The sequence below is a fragment of the Nilaparvata lugens genome, chromosome 5, assembly GCF_014356525.2.
Source record: "Nilaparvata lugens isolate BPH chromosome 5, ASM1435652v1, whole genome shotgun sequence".
Taxonomy (NCBI): domain Eukaryota; kingdom Metazoa; phylum Arthropoda; class Insecta; order Hemiptera; family Delphacidae; genus Nilaparvata; species Nilaparvata lugens.
This window is the reverse complement of record NC_052508.1, coordinates 65,829,909-65,847,876: the sequence shown is the minus strand read 5'-3', so window position 1 is coordinate 65,847,876 and position 17,968 is coordinate 65,829,909. Positions and strand designations below refer to the sequence as shown.

General features: G+C 34.7%; 1 protein-coding gene across 4 annotated transcripts in view; it reads left to right on the top strand.

The window, feature by feature from the left end:
* The window catches only part of LOC111047403 (rab11 family-interacting protein 4-like), a 297,989-nt gene that overhangs the window by 175,438 nt on the left and 104,583 nt on the right, over positions 1-17,968 (top strand). For all 4 annotated transcript variants that reach the window (XM_039429081.1, XM_039429079.1, XM_039429082.1 and 1 more), the window contains one exon: positions 2,475-2,522. In XM_039429081.1, coding sequence (XP_039285015.1) covers positions 2,475-2,522 — 48 coding nt within the window. The remainder of the gene's footprint in view (positions 1-2,474; positions 2,523-17,968) is intronic.

The following is a 17,968-nucleotide window of genomic DNA, read 5'->3' as shown; positions in this document are numbered from 1 at the left end:
TCAACAATAGGTACCATGAAGAATGTATCCTCTAAATCTCATGGTTTTATCTCTTACCGTATTTGAAATGTTTTGTCCCAAAAATTTAAACTTTAGGCGCCCATATCTCAAAAAGTAATGATCGGAAAAAAATAATTCTCCTGAGAAAACTTTTTCATTTTGATGGCTTGATGATATAAAAATCAAAAAAATTTGAAAAATATCACCAGTAGAAAGTTTATTTTTAGCCTCTGCACAGTCTGGAAATCTCTGCAAACAATAACTATTTTAGTGTTGGTGGTTAAAAGTATAGAAGAAAGAAAGTACCTACTGTAATGCAGTTTTATGTTGCTTTCTTTATCAGACTAGCACACTATTAAAGAAAGACTATTATTGTTGACTTTCTTTATTGTCAATAATGATGGATTGGAGTAATTAGTCATTGGTATTTGGAAAGCTGGGATATTAAATTTTACTTCCAATCAATAACCAATAAAAGTGAAACTGTATTTAATGCGTTGTGGATTTGGTAGTAGCTTGTTTATTTTGCCTTTACACTCCTTTAGACTACGTCAATCCTTAATACCTTGGAAAAAATACTATGTGCCGGTTGCACAAGGGACGGTTAAATTTTAATCGTGATTAATTCCACGAGAAACAATCAGAGAAGCCGTCCTATCAAAAATGCCTTCTCTGATTGGCTCTTGTGAAATTAATCACGGTTGAAGTTCAACCGGCTTTTGTGCAACCGGCACTTGTACTTATAAGTTTCTGATTCCAACACTGTCTTTGATAAATACGTGACTGGTTTTACATTAAAGATACATATGAAAAATTTGATCATCTATTAATACAGTATTCTCATCATGAGAGCACAACATGCATCATCAACATAAAAGTTAATCCTCCCCCAATTATTTTAATGAATATTAATAATTGTGTACCTTGAATCAACAAATGAATGTATTAACATGAAATTTCAACACTTTTTTTACGATAGAATCGAAGTAGAATAGTTGAGGATTCAAGACTCCTTAACTACTTAAAAATTGGCAGATGGAAATAATTGAGATATTGCAGTAATTATTCAAAATGTTAATGAATTAATAATTATTATTAAACGAAAATCCAAATTAAATGCTGTAAATCACCCTGAAGACTTCTGCTACTGCAAATATTGACAACAGGGTCAATAAACAGCTAGAAGGAAAATCGATGAGCACTACCATAGAGAAACAATAGCGTAAGTAGATATCCCATGGTATAGGGCGTTTATGTCGCAACTTTTACTGTTATCTCAAGCCGATTACTGTAGATTTTTACTGTTTTGTTGGGGTGAGAGTGTATGAACGGCACAGTATGAGAGACTACGAGCGTCACAAAGCTTCACGGGAAAGAACTACGTGGACTTACGGCTTGAGATAACAGTAAAAGTTGCGACATTACGTCCTATAGTATGGGATATCTACTTATGTTATTGTTTCTCTATGGTAGACTAGAGTTAGCTCAGTAGAGTTAGTATGCCAGTTACTCGACCACCAGCTCTACTAGTGAAAACCAGGCTTAATTATTTTTGAACTTGACACGATGTAATGAATCTGATGTACTCATGTGCTACTGCAATTGAACCATTATTTATTGAATATCGGAGTGAGTGATTGATTTTGAAACGTCAAGATCCGATAAAGGGAAAGAACTACGTGGACTATCGGCTTGAGATAACAGTAAAAGTTGCGACATATACGTCCTATAGCATGGGATATCTACTTACGCTATTGTTTCTCTATGGCACTACTATCTAGCTGTTTCAACGCTGTTGTCAATATTTGCATTAGCAGAAGTCTTCGGGGTGATTTACAGCATTTAATTTGGATTTTCGCTTAATAATAGACTAATTACTAACTCAGTAATTGATAGATTCGTAATTTTGTTGAGAAGTGTGTTCTAATTTTATAATCTGCTAATTTACAATTCACAATAAAATATCACAAATTGAGAAACTAATCAAATTTGATTTGTGATATTATTGAAAGTAAGTGTTGCATCAATCTGATGAAAAATCAAATTTCTTCATCTTTTTTGGAAGTTATTTCCTTTCACTTCCAAAACTTGAAAAGTATTCTTGAAATAATGATACCTGTAGCTGTGTTTTGAAGCTTACCTTGGTTTAAATTTACTAGTTTCTATCATGTACCAAGTAAACTGGAAAATTGTTTTGTATTCTCAGTAGAATCGAAGACAGGAAACTGTAATTTACAAGTTTATTAGTTATTTTTTCAGAATTTTTCATTTCCTCTTAGACCTGACTTTGACTTTACATCATATTATTCTGTCATTGTTTCATTACTCCTTTACTATTGGGAGCATTCTGTTCTCTACCTTAGCTGTTCGATTCATCACTTCTCTTGGTCCTATTTCACGCCTGTTATTTTAATGCTTTTGTTCTTCATTTACTTTGCGTATGCTTTGCTTATTTTTCTATTTTTCATTTTCAGTAATCACGAAAATCTACCCAATAGACGATGGGGATCTTTCAGACAAACGTAAGTAATGTTTTTTATCTTCTGTATTTTTTTATTTCCAAACTTTCATAATTTTAATTAATAAATTAGATATAAAATTATAGGATCATTTTCAAATGTTGAATTATTCATCTATGTTTATTTTGCGACTTTCCACTGATTCGTATTGATCTGATCTTTGATCATTGATCCCATCGAATTCAATTAATTTCTCCCTTTACTTACTTGATTAATTGAAGTATAATGTGCTTATTCATTTATGTCATGTACAATTATGTGAGAAGGCAAAACAGGCTTATGCCCAAATCTGTCCCTTTCCAAATTTATACTACAGTCCAAATCAAAATCTTTTTAGTGATTCAAACAATATTACACGATAGATTCATCTGTTCTTACTGGCTCAAATATTAATGTAAACCACATCGTGTCTCAGTAGTATCTTCCGTACTATCTTCAGTACTATCCTCAGTAGTATCTTCAGTAGCAATGGTACTGGTAACAAATCAATTGATTGCGTCGGAGTATTGAATTGCTTCTTTCCTGCTCGTATTGCCGCCTTGTTGTTTCCTTGAGCGATGACTACCGTTAGAAGAGAGGCGAGAAGGATGATTGGGTTGCGGTTCAATTGGTTTCCAACAAAGACTCTTGTCCTATTCGTATTTATTGCGTGTTCCCCCATCTTATAGACTATGGAGTGAATCTTATTTCGCCTACGGCCAATCGACTGAGATATGAGATTTTTGCCTGCAGCTAACAGATTGATAAATAAGAGTATAGAGAAGATTTGAATGCATTAAAGATCTTGAGATTTTTGTGAGGTCAGTCAGGAAACTGTTACAGCAGTTCAGTTATTATAACATTACCGTACAGTTATTATAACATTAGTTCAGTTATTATTACATTAAATTAGTTCTGTTATAGTGAGACTTGTTTGAAATTAATGATGTACCCGTGAATAGAACCTAGGCTCAACTCACACTTACGCGACTCAGGTCGAGAAGAGACTCAACTCTAGTCGAGAGCTTGACTGTGTTTTCAAATGGTGACGTCGCGGAGACTAGAATCGAGCAATCGACTGGTCTGAGTGTCACTATTTGGAAACACATGCTCTCGACTAGAGTCGCGTAAGTGTGAGTTGAGCCTTAAGGTGCGTACAGATTTACGCGCCGCGAACATGAGCAATTCACTTTTAATCAGCTGATGCCAAGCTTTTTATATTTGTATCTTACCGTTTCTGTAAAAATACAGATATAGTCAGCTGATTAAAAGTGAATTGCTCATGTTCGCAGCGCGTATATCTGTACGCACCTTTAGAATTATGATACGATATCGAGTGAATATATTATCCACGTAGCTCTTTTGAATAAACTATTTTTCTTGAAATAGCATTCTAATTATATCCAGTGAGATTTATTGTTTTTAGTCGGGTAAAATTAAATTTAAGTCTAGGTATAATTTGTACATTATAACATTGTATTTTACATAAATACATTATTTACCAGAACGTTAATAACAGTTTAGTCTTGAATGTATTAAAAATAAAGATGGTTGGTTGATATGAAGAGTATTATTTATTCAATATCTAACATGAATAAAATATACATTTCATATCTTCTTAAAATGTATGAATTCAGGGCTACTTATTTTTATCTATAAAATAGAAGTATAGTACCCTTTTTGTAGAAAAATAAATGAATTTTTTTTAAACCTGAAGATGGTGTGGATCACTGAAACTAGTTGTTATAATTTGTAATTTTAATCTATTATTTTACTATTAATTTCAAAAAAGGTACTATAATTCTACTTTATAAATACATTTATAATATCAAATACAGAGCTAGTCAGAAAATTATTGATCATTCTACAGTATTTACAATCGTGTACTCGTTTTTATACCAAATTTGATTTTTTTTCTTTAATGTGTAGGTACTGTAGTTGCAATGATGCCTTTACAAATAATAGAACCCTAAGCCTGTTGTTCTATCCCGATTATATTCATATGATTTGTAATTATATCAACAAATAAATAAATAATAATAAAAATGTTACTTATGTTTTGGATACAACCAACTACTATTGAAGCATATTCTAGGAGAGTCTCATATCTCATACAAGCACTCTCAAAGCATCTATGTTAAAGCAAAATAATTGAAAAATCTAAATTTCTGTTAATGAGCGTGGAGAACTGTAAAATGAGCAATTGAAATAAATTGAGCGGTAATAATGGGTACTGAGCTCTGAACTCACCTCAAGGCCAAGTGCGCAAATCATCAACAAGAGAAACTCTTGTCATTCTCAACATTTATTACATAAACGAAAATCTCAAGGCTCTTGTAGTTGCTCTTGTTTAGATTTTGTAATAAACAGATTTTGTTGCTGTTATGAATGACAACAATTCGAATGGTTTTTTGACAAATGCCCTGCTCTTTAGTTCTATAGTGAAATTCACTCTGAACTGTCAGTAATGATTGAATGGGAAGCTTTCGTGTTACCTATAGGGAATGCTGACAGCCTAATTTGAATCTAATTGTTACTTCTATTTCATTGAATGTTTCACTCTTGCTCAGCTAAGGAAAAATTAGCCAAACATTGAGATGGTTATCTGAAAGTTGAAAATGTATGTATCTGGGAACGATCGATTAGACAGTGTTGTAAGTTAGAAATATAATGATGAAAAATAATTATTATTAAACGAAAATCCAAATTGAATGCTGTAAATCACCCCGAAGACTTCTGCTACTGCAAATATTGACAACAGTGTAAACAGCTAGATTTTCGTTTAATAATAATTAATATCGGGGCACCGAGCTTCGCTCGTTATTTTTACTTTCCTTGCCCTATTACCATAGGTAAGGAAAGTATTGCTTTCCGAAAAAAATTAAGGTACCCCAATTTCTAAATTTCTATACGTTTCAAGGTCCCCTGAGTCCAAAAAACTGGTTTTTGGTTATTGGTCTTTATGTGTGTGTGTGTGTGTGTGTGTGTGTGTGTGTGTGTGTGTGTGTGTGTGTGTGTGTGTGTGTGTGTGTGTGTGTGTGTGTGTGTGTGTGTGTGTGTGTGTGTGTGTGTGTGTGTGTGTGTGTGTGTGTGTGTGTGTGTGTGTGTGTGTGTGTGTGTGTGTGTGTGTGTGTGTGTGTGTGTGTGTGTGTGTGTGTGTGTGTGTGTGTGTGTGTGTGTGTGTGTGTGTGTGTGTGTGTGTGTGTGTGTGTGTGTGTGTGTGTGTGTGTGTGTGTGTGTGTGTGTGTGTGTGTGTGTGTGTGTGTGTGTGTGTGTGTGTGTGTGTGTGTGTGTGTGTGTGTGTGTGTGTGTATTGATTTATTTGCCAAAAACAAATTACATCTTCAAAATATCACAAAGAGACAACAATGTGCAAACAATAGAACAAAATTGAAAGAAAAAGAGAAATAAACAAAACAAGTGTCATAACATAACAACATTTTTATCACTAGGCCTAATATTTAGCACACTATTGTCATTATTTTGGCACTGCCGGCATAAGTACAACTTGAGCGCCAGCAGTGAGTTCTATTAATTATAACAAAAAAGTATATTCTATTATATTATCTAATACATTCTTAAATATTAATAACTCAGATAAAACAGACAAAGAAAGATGAGTGTTGAAGAAAGAAAAAATTTAGATCATAGAGAAAGATGAAGAAAAAAAAAAATAATAATAAAACAAAAAATATATATATATCCGTGTGAAGGAATGAAGTCATTGAGCTTTTACAAAATATTGCATAAAAAATTGTAAAATATTGTAATAATTTACAAAAAAGAACAAATTTAGGATTGAAAAATTATTTCTTCAGAGCAAAGTTGAAGTAATGTACAGACATATCAAGTATTCAATCACAACACAAGAAAGACAATGAACGCAAGGATTTTGACACTTCAAAAAATATACATTTCAACCTGATCAACATCAAAATCAGTTCAGGCGTAAGTAAATATTCTTTTTCACCCACTCATCAATCTCAATAAGAAGCTTTTTGGAAAGTTTACCGGTAATGAAATTATTAGGGACCTTGTTGGCATAAAATTCCACATAGAATGAGAACTGATGTCTATTTACAGTTAATCTATTAAATGACATATTATATAAATTATTTACTGATGGACGGATGTCATAGGGATTGGCATTTAAAGTTAGTAGATCTTTATTTCTATTCAAGTATGTGATGATGTTTTTAACATATACCTGCCTCAGTGTTAGAACTCCAAACTCTACAAAAAGACGTCTACTTGGGTAAAGCCTGGGTTTTCCAAGAGCTGCTCTGATTATATGTTTCTGTAGAACAAATATTCTATTGAAGTGAGAGTAAAAAGTGCCACCCCAAACCTCTATGCCATACTGGAACAGAGAGTGAGCATAGGCATGGTAAATGGTTCGTATAATGTTCAGATCTCTTAAAGAATTTATTTTGTAAAAAACAGATATTAGATATTTCAATTTTGATATCAAATACTCAAGATGGAAATTCCACTTCAAGTGGCTATCAACCATTATTCCTAAGTATTTGATAAAATCTACCTTTCCTATTGCCTGACACGAACAATTTGTCTCACTGATTTGGTCGGAAATTTCGTGATTATGCATCTTAATATATAGGTCTGCGGGTGGTTCACCAGTTTGAGTTGGGGAGAAAGCCATGAATTTTGTTTTTTGCAAGTTTAGTGTGAGTGTGTGATTATCCAGCCATGCCTTGACCAGTGCTAAGCCTCTATTTGCGTTTTTAAATGCTTCCCTCCATGATGAACCTGCAAATATTAATGCCGTATCATCAGCAAAAGATATTTTGGTGATGTTCGGGATATTTAGTTTTACAAGATCATTCAAGTAAATGAGGAACAACAAAGGAGACAATACTGTTCCCTGAGGTAACCCAAAACTTGTCAGTTTACGTGTGTCTATATTATTATTGAAGGTCATTGTTTGCATTCTATCCTCCAGGTAATTTATGATTAAGTTTTTTGCTAACCCACGTATACCACAACCATCGAGCTTGTTTATCAAAGTTGCATGTGGTATGGTATCAAAAGCTTTAGCTAAATCTAGAAATATCGCTACAGTTTTATACCCTTTATTGAAATTTGTGTTTACTATATTTGTCAACAACATAACAGCATCCTTAGTAGATTTTCCTGACTGGAAACCAAATTGATTCGCTGCTATGAAGTCTTGTTTATTCAGGTAGTCCATCAACCTCTTTTTTAGAAGTCTCTCCATTATTTTTGCCAAGTTACTGAGTAAGCTAATGGGTCTGTAATTTGCAGGGTTTGATTTGTCACCTGATTTATGGATTAAAATAATTTTTGCTGTTTTGAAGTGCTTAGGAAAATATCCATTACTAAAACAATTGTTTATTATTATTTCTAAGGGTCTTATAATATAGGTAGATATTTGTTTGAGAAAGTGACCTGTGAATCCATCCAAACCTGGAGACGCGTTGCTGTTCAAAGTATTAATTATGTGACCGATTTCAACCGAATTTGTGGGATATAAATAAAAGCTGTTTACAGGAGGAGTTGATGAAGGAATTGGAGTTTCTACATTTACTATATTTTCCCTTAGTTTGTCAGCATAGTTTTTACCTACACTGACAAAAAACTCATTAAATCTTTCAACATCGAAGTTTGGATCAATATCACTCTTTCTCTGAATCTCTAAAATTTCTCTGATACTTTCCCAAGTCTTCTTTGTATTTCCCCTGTACAATTGAAATTTGTTATTAAAGTATTCTATCTTTGCATTCTTGACTAGATTATTCAATGTATTTCTATAAATCCTGTATTGATTTTTTAGGGTCTCATTAAACGGTTGTTGTTTAATTTTACTGGCCATTTTATCACGCTTTCTCATTGCACTTACCAAGCCTGGAGTGATCCACTTCTTTAATGGTCTCTTCCTATGTGGAAGCTCAATTTTTCTAGTGTGCTTATCAAGAAGATATGTCAATTTTTTAATGAATATGTCTACCATTTCATCAATGTTACTTCTATCAGTCATTTCTAAGTAATCCCAGTTCTCCTTCCCCAAATCATCAATCAGCCCTTCATAGTTAATTTTTGTTAATGAATTTTTATTATTATCTGGATGGTTGTGATCAGTATTAGAAGTGAGATTTATATGGAAAGTAATACAATAATGATCAGTTATACCAGTTTTTATGACGGTTGCAAACGCATCGCCTTCTTCCACGGAATTTGTCTTAAAAAATATATGATCAATGCAACTATTGCTGAGATTATGTGAACGTGTTATCTTATTGATTAATGATTTGTATCCGTTAAGGTGCAATACACCAAGGTATTCATTACTTAGATAATCATTATTGATTATATTTATATTCAAGTCACCTATTATCACGGTAGAATCCCCAGACCTCTCTGCTTGGAGATAAGATTCCAAGCTGATAAGAAATTCGTTGACGTCTAGAGACGGTGATCTATAAAGTGCTAGTATTTTGTAACATTTTTTATCAAGTTCAAATTCTATTGCTATTGAGTTTACAAATTTAATATTGACCTCCATCTTATTAAACTTAATGTCATTATTCACAAATACACATAAACCATCACACTTGGTGTACATATTAGACTGATTTATAGAAGAATAACCATCAATATTAAAATGAAAACCAACTGAATCATCCAACCATGTTTCCGTTAAAACAATTACATCAAATCTAGTACTAATGTTGTTAATATAATAAAGGAATTCATCAAAATTTTTTCCAATACTTCGGATGTTCATATGCAGTACATTTAAAAGCCTATTTGCCTGTTGATGATAGTTAAAAGGATTGAAAGAAAAGAAATTATCTACCTCAATAGTATCCTTGCTACCATATATGAGTGAATCATCAATATCTTCAAAATTGTTCATCACACGGGAATAGAAGAAAATAATCTCTGAACAATGAAAGATAAAAATATAAAAGATAAAAGATAATGTATAGTAGTTGAAGAAAACTTCCATTCAGACCGCCATGAACCAATAAAAATAAATAGGGTGGAAAAGTAGAGTTTTAATTAGAATTCCGAAAATGTATTTATGTGAATTAAAAGTTCACTTTTACCTATTCCATAGATTAATGATGCTCTATATAGATTGAATGCTAATAAAGAAGACTTTGTAATACTCACAAGTTTCACTTAATCAACTATTTTTCATAGCTTAATCGAACATTACTTAATCAATTAGGCTGTATCAGTTGATAGGAAAACTGTCCTATAGAGATGGAAATTTCAGGTCTTCAGCGTTCCGTATCACAAGAGTCCTCCCATCAACTTCCTTTCTAATTCGAATTTTGCACACATGATCTACCCAGGCATCGTTTATTTTGCCGTCCCTTTTCAGCTGGCGGGCCAAACCAAGGAGTTTCCTCCTCTCCGCCGTCAGACTACGGTTGATGAAAACCGGATCCTGGCCATCCAATCCTCGAATCATGTGTCTTCTTATCATGCCCTGCTTCTTCCTCAGCTCCATCATGAGATCAGCGTCGCGGCGCCTCACGAACTTCACCAGTATACTTGAGGGTGTCGGCTTCATCCCAGTTCGTTCTCTGAATGGCTTGAGACGGTGACAGGCGTCTATCATGTCCGGAGATATATTGAAGCCAAACGACTTTCCCACCTCCTTCACTGTGTCCATTATTTCCTCATTATGCGTTTCAGGTATTCCGTGAACCTCAATGGTGTTACGCCGCGAATACTGCTCTAACTCGTCTATTTTTTCCTCGGCCGTTTGTAGGCGACGCTGAGTGCTTAGAAGATCAGCTCTGAGTGAGTCAATGAGGTTTTGTTGACGTTCGATTATGTTACTCTGTTGCGAAACAATTTTCCTGAGCTCTTCGTGCTTTGTCTCTCCGGATCCTATCATTCCCTTGATATCATTAAGACAGCCATCAAGCTTTTTATTCCAGTCCCTCGTGAAGTCGTTCATTAAACTCTCAAACAATTCAGTTGAAATTGAAGTGACGGTGTTACCTGAAGGCTTGTTTATTTTAACCGGCGTGGAGTCGCTTGACATCCTTGTGGATCGTAAATTATCGATGCATGACAAGCAATTCCATGCTTTATCCTTGAAGAATGATAGGTCTTCTTCCCTGACGTTCACACATGCGAGGTGGAAATAAGATTTACAGGTTTCGCAGAGAAGTTTTGGAGTGGTAGCCGAACGGCTCACTGACTGACCACATTTTCCACATGAACTCATATCAATAGAGGAAGTAACACGTCACAAATAAACTTGGAATAGAATTTAAAGTTCAACTATTGTATGGAATATCTAACTCGGTTAATACTATTTCAGTTAGAAACACTAGTTAACTCAGCATGGCAGTCCGAATTTCGATTCACAGTTTTATCATAGAGCGGAGCGGAGCGAAAAACAACCGGCCGGCTCGGAATCTCGACTAGAACTGAAAAACCCATCATCTCCCAATATCATCTCCCCCAATATCATCAATATCATCTCCCAATTAACGGAATGACTTGAAATTTGGAACTTAAGGTCCTATCACTATAAGGATCCGACACGAACAATTTCGATCAAATGCAATTCAAGATGGCGGCTAAAATGGCGAAAATGTTGTCAAAAACAGGGTTTTTCGCTATTTTCTCGGAAACGGCTCCAACGATTTTGATCAAATTCATACCTAAAATAGTCATCGATAAGCTCTATCAACTGCCACAAGTCCCATATCTGTAAAAATTTCAGGAGCTCTGCCCCATCAATGCAGATAGATTCCCAATTATCAGGCTTCAGATACAATTGAAACAAAAAAAAGCTGTTTACAGGAGGAGTTGATGAAGGAATTGGAGTTTCTACATTTACTATATTTTCCCTTAGTTTGTCAGCATAGTTTTTACCTACACTGACAAAAAACTCATTAAATCTTTCAACATCGAAGTTTGGATCAATATCACTCTTTCTCTGAATCTCTAAAATTTCTCTGATACTTTCCCAAGTCTTCTTTGTATTTCCCCTGTACAATTGAAATTTGTTATTAAAGTATTCTATCTTTGCATTCTTGACTAGATTATTCAATGTATTTCTATAAATCCTGTATTGATTTTTTAGGGTCTCATTAAACGGTTGTTGTTTAATTTTACTGGCCATTTTATCACGCTTTCTCATTGCACTTACCAAGCCTGGAGTGATCCACTTCTTTAATGGTCTCTTCCTATGTGGAAGCTCAATTTTTCTAGTGTGCTTATCAAGAAGATATGTCAATTTTTTAATGAATATGTCTACCATTTCATCAATGTTACTTCTATCAGTCATTTCTAAGTAATCCCAGTTCTCCTTCCCCAAATCATCAATCAGCCCTTCATAGTTAATTTTTGTTAATGAATTTTTATTATTATCTGGATGGTTGTGATCAGTATTAGAAGTGAGATTTATATGGAAAGTAATACAATAATGATCAGTTATACCAGTTTTTATGACGGTTGCAAACGCATCGCCTTCTTCCACGGAATTTGTCTTAAAAAATATATGATCAATGCAACTATTGCTGAGATTATGTGAACGTGTTATCTTATTGATTAATGATTTGTATCCGTTAAGGTGCAATACACCAAGGTATTCATTACTTAGATAATCATTATTGATTATATTTATATTCAAGTCACCTATTATCACGGTAGAATCCCCAGACCTCTCTGCTTGGAGATAAGATTCCAAGCTGATAAGAAATTCGTTGACGTCTAGAGACGGTGATCTATAAAGTGCTAGTATTTTGTAACATTTTTTATCAAGTTCAAATTCTATTGCTATTGAGTTCACAAATTTAATATTGACCTCCATCTTATTAAACTTAATGTCATTATTCACAAATACACATAAACCATCACACTTGGTGTACATATTAGACTGATTTATAGAAGAATAACCATCAATATTAAAATGAAAACCAACTGAATCATCCAACCATGTTTCCGTTAAAACAATTACATCAAATCTAGTACTAATGTTGTTAATATAATAAAGGAATTCATCAAAATTTTTTCCAATACTTCGGATGTTCATATGCAGTACATTTAAAAGCCTATTTGCCTGTTGATGATAGTTAAAAGGATTGAAAGAAAAGAAATTATCTACCTCAATAGTATCCTTGCTACCATATATGAGTGAATCATCAATATCTTCAAAATTGTTCATCACACGGGAATAGAAGAAAATAATCTCTGAACAATGAAAGATAAAAATATAAAAGATAAAAGATAATGTATAGTAGTTGAAGAAAACTTCCATTCAGACCGCCATGAACCAATAAAAATAAATAGGGTGGAAAAGTAGAGTTTTAATTAGAATTCCGAAAATGTATTTATGTGAATTAAAAGTTCACTTTTACCTATTCCATAGATTAATGATGCTCTATATAGATTGAATGCTAATAAAGAAGACTTTGTAATACTCACAAGTTTCACTTAATCAACTATTTTTCATAGCTTAATCGAACATTACTTAATCAATTAGGCTGTATCAGTTGATAGGAAAACTGTCCTATAGAGATGGAAATTTCAGGTCTTCAGCGTTCCGTATCACAAGAGTCCTCCCATCAACTTCCTTTCTAATTCGAATTTTGCACACATGATCTACCCAGGCATCGTTTATTTTGCCGTCCCTTTTCAGCTGGCGGGCCAAACCAAGGAGTTTCCTCCTCTCCGCCGTCAGACTACGGTTGATGAAAACCGGATCCTGGCCATCCAATCCTCGAATCATGTGTCTTCTTATCATGCCCTGCTTCTTCCTCAGCTCCATCATGAGATCAGCGTCGCGGCGCCTCACGAACTTCACCAGTATACTTGAGGGTGTCGGCTTCATCCCAGTTCGTTCTCTGAATGGCTTGAGACGGTGACAGGCGTCTATCATGTCCGGAGATATATTGAAGCCAAACGACTTTCCCACCTCCTTCACTGTGTCCATTATTTCCTCATTATGCGTTTCAGGTATTCCGTGAACCTCAATGGTGTTACGCCGCGAATACTGCTCTAACTCGTCTATTTTTCCTCGGCCGTTTGTAGGCGACGCTGAGTGCTTAGAAGATCAGCTCTGAGTGAGTCAATGAGGTTTTGTTGACGTTCGATTATGTTACTCTGTTGCGAAACAATTTTCCTGAGCTCTTCGTGCTTTGTCTCTCCGGATCCTATCATTCCCTTGATATCATTAAGACAGCCATCAAGCTTTTTATTCCAGTCCCTCGTGAAGTCGTTCATTAAACTCTCAAACAATTCAGTTGAAATTGAAGTGACGGTGTTACCTGAAGGCTTGTTTATTTTAACCGGCGTGGAGTCGCTTGACATCCTTGTGGATCGTAAATTATCGATGCATGAATTTCTGGGGAGAAATGATTAATGTTGTCATTGTTGACCAATCTACAACTGTTCAACCCTTTTTATTATTTTTTTTTCAATCATATCTTTCATTAGTTCTAGGCGTTGATTTTCGTTTCTTATACGAGTTCTGTTTCTAGTTTTCATCAAGAGTTATATTTTATAATATAGAGTATGTAGTTTTTCGTATTTTGTGGTTATCAGGACCTAATTATGAATTTGTATTTAGGTAAAATTGAGTTATTAGAAATCCCTGTATTCCTTGAATCTTATCCCGGAATTCTCAGCCAAGATGAGTATTTGCATAATATTTTTACAAGTTCTCTCCTTGGTTTGATTGTAATAGTTAGTAGTTGATGAAAAAATATAATCTCGTACTATATAAGTACTGTATATCGTCTCACCTCAATTGTTTTCATACATCTTTTTATTTTACCCTTCTAGTTTTTCAAAGTATTTCATTCTGTTAAAATTTAATCTTTCCATTTTATTTTTCTTCACCTACAAAATTCCACTCAATATCGACAAATGCTTTCTCTCTTCTTTCAACTCCCATATTAATGAGACTACTTTAGGTTCTCACTCTCTTCTATTTCTTCTTCTCCTCTCTCAATTTTCGTTTATTATTGCTCTTCCTCCTTTACCACATCCTCCTTCGTCATCTCTTCGACCTCCTCTTTCTCTCTCTACTGTTCCACCTTTCCTTTTTCCTCCGTCTTCCCCTCCTACTCATCCTCCTATTCATTCTCCTGCAAGTCCTTTTACTCCTCCAATTTACTTTTACTTTTGTTGTTGTTGTACTTCTTCTTGTCCATCATCATCATCATCATCATCATCATCATCATCATCATCATCATCATCATCATCATCATCATCATCATCTTCTTCTTCTTCTTCTTCATCTTCCAATTTTGCTTTCATTGTTGTTGTTTTTGTTCTTTCTCTTTCACCATACACATCCTCCTTAGTCTCATCTCTTCCTCCTCCTTCTTTTTCCCCTTCCTTCCTTCTATCTCTTCCTTCTCCCACTCCTCCTCCTCATCCTCCTGATCCTCCTCCTGATTCTCCTCCTCCCTCACTTCCTCCTCCTTCCCATCCTCCTCATCACCGCCACCTCGTCCTCTTCCTCCTGTTTCTCCTCCTCCCTCTCTTCCTTTTCCTTCCACATCCTCCCCTTCCTCCTTCTCCTCCTCCTCTTCTCATCATTATCACTGTTTCTCCTTCCTCCTCCCTGAACTTCGTTTTCTTTTCATGTGTTATTGTGTTCGATGAAACGGAACCAAAGCTGTGACGTCACAAGTCATTCTTGTGGTCGAAATCGAACGGGAGAGGTCAAGTTGTGACCGTGGTTTGGGGTTCATAAATTGCCCCAGCCGCAAGCACTGGAGGGTTTATGGGCCCAGACACGCCCCTTTTCTTTTACTATTTTTCGACAGTACTCATCCACTTCAACCCACGCCGAATTATTTCTGCTTCACCATCTTTCTTCCTTCACATCCCTCATTCTCTGGTTTATTTAAATTTAAATTTGTTTATTTGTAAAACAATTACAATTCATATGAATATGATCAGGAAAGAACAATAGGCATAGCCCAAAACTATTTTGTTCCCAAATTTTGATATAAAAAAGTCCATAAAAAGTTGAAGTTAATAGATAATTTATCTCATTCTCTGATTTTTTCTTTATTCATTCATACAATAAGTACATCATCGAAATGATTATTATCAATGTGAAAGTTTTTTCAAGCTCTCGATTTTATTGCTTTTCTCTTCTCTTCAGTATTTCTCTCCCTCATGAGCGAGTCCGCAGTACAACAGTCTTTCCCATTATCGCGTACTTATATTACCCTCAAATTGTTTCTTTTTCTTTAGGGCTGATTTTAAAAAGGGTAATTAGATTTATTTATTTATATTACCCTATATGTTTTTATACTTCATCGTGTAAAGATTGGATCATCGTTTTCATATTTCATATACTAATATTTCTTTGAAATTTGATCTAATTAGATGCATTTTTAATAGAAGTTTGTAATTCGTAAACTTCAGTTTTCCCTCTTCTCTCTTCTCACTTATCACTTATCCTATCTACCTTCTTTCCTTCTCCACTATTATTTCCTTTAAATTATTCGTTAACTCGTTCTTACTTTTTAACTCGTTCATATTGATGTATTTCTGTTTTTCTCTCTTTCTTTTTCATATCACTCTGTCTCTTTCATTATAATATCATATTTTCTTTCAATGTCTTTCCCACACTATCACATTCTATTCCCACACATTTCTCACTCATTACTCATTCCTACTAAATTTCTCACTTTCTCACAAAACAATTACACCTATTCCTAACAATTTTTCCTATTCCTCTTCTTATTCTTCCAAAGCTACACCCTCTTTCCCCACCTTTTTTCCTATTTGTCTAGTCTTTACTCTCTCTCGTTCTTGTATCACGATTTGGTAAGTATGGTTTGAGGTCTGTTTTCACACTTAACCTTTCAATGTCAGCCCGCTCTCCTTTTACTCTCTCACTTTCTTTCTCTTTTTTCTCTAACTTCCCTTCTCCTTTCCTGTTTTCACCTTTCTACTCCTCTCTTTTTCCTCATGTTCCTCTGTCCATACCTATCTTTCTTCTCACTCTTCCCTTAATTTTCCCTGTTTTCATCTATCTACTTCTTTCTCTTCCCTTATCTTCCTCTGTTTTTACCTATCTTTTTCTCACTCTTCGCATATTTTTCCCTGTTTTCATCTATCTATTCCTCTCTCTTTCATTTTCTTCCTCTGTTTTTACCTATCTTCTCTCTCACTCTTCCCTTATCTTTCCCTGTAATCACCTACTTGCTACTTTGGAGAAGTAAATTTAAATGTTAGGGATTTTCCTAATATTTTCCTGTAACCTCCTTTATATTTCTACCTTCTCTGTCGTGACCCCAACGATTCCTTCTTCATCTTTCCTCCCCTCTTCCTGTTTCCCCCAATTCCTTTCTCATTCTTACCTTCTTCCTTCTCATCATTGATTGCTTTCTCAATCTTTCCTTTTCTTTCCCTATCACTACCTGATCCCTTTCAATTATTTTCTTGTCTTCACCTGTTCCCTTCTTTCACTTTCCTTCTCTTTAATAGTCTTCCTTTCTCTCCCTTTCTCTCCAATTCTTGCTCTCACAACTTCTATCTCCTTCTTGCTTCCTATGTTCCTTTATCTCTCTTGTGTTTTCCCTTTTTTCCCCTGTCTCTACCTGTTTATTCTCTCACTTTCCGTCTCTTCAACAGTCTTCATTTCTCCCTTTCTCTCCAATTCATACTCTCACAAGTTCTATCTCTTTTCTTGTTCCTTTATTCCTCTTGTGTTTCACCTTTCTTCCCCTGCCTCTACCTGTTCCTTCTCCCACTCTCCTTCTCTTCAATAGTCTTAATTTCTCCCTTTCTCTCCAATCCAAACTCTCCCAAATTCTATCTCTTTTCTTGCTTTTCATGTTCCTTTATTCTTCTTGTGTTTCACCTTTCTTCCTCTGTCTCCACCTATTCTCTCACTTTCTCAGTTTTTCCCTTCTCTCACTTTCCCTATTATATAGTTTCAAGTTTCAATATTCTACTAAATTGAATGAAATTGTTTTTTTTTTCAAATATTGATTTATACTTTTTTTATCATATTACTTATTATTCTATTCGAAATATTATTTCCTTATGTTGTGATGTAGATACATTAGAATTGTATTGGAGGGAGATGTATTGGGAGAGAGGGCCGGCTGCGCCCTAACTTCGCCCTCCAGGTTAAAATAAAGGCAGCCTATCTATCTATCTATCTATCCCTCTCTTAAATAGTCTTCATTTCTCCCTTTTTCACTTTTTCTTCAATCCAAACTCTCACAAGTTATATCACTCTTTCTCATTTCTCCATACTCTCACAAGTTCTCTCTCCTTTTAGCTTTTCATGTTCCTTTTTTCCTCTGTGTTTTCTCTCTATTCCCCTGTCTCTACCTGTTCCTTCTCCCACTTTATTCTCTCTTCAATAGTCTTCATTTTTCCCTTTCCCTTTCTCTCCAATCCAAACTCTCACAAGTTATATCACTCTTACTCATTTCTCCATACTCTCACAAGTTCTCTCTCCTTTTAGCTTTTCATGTTCC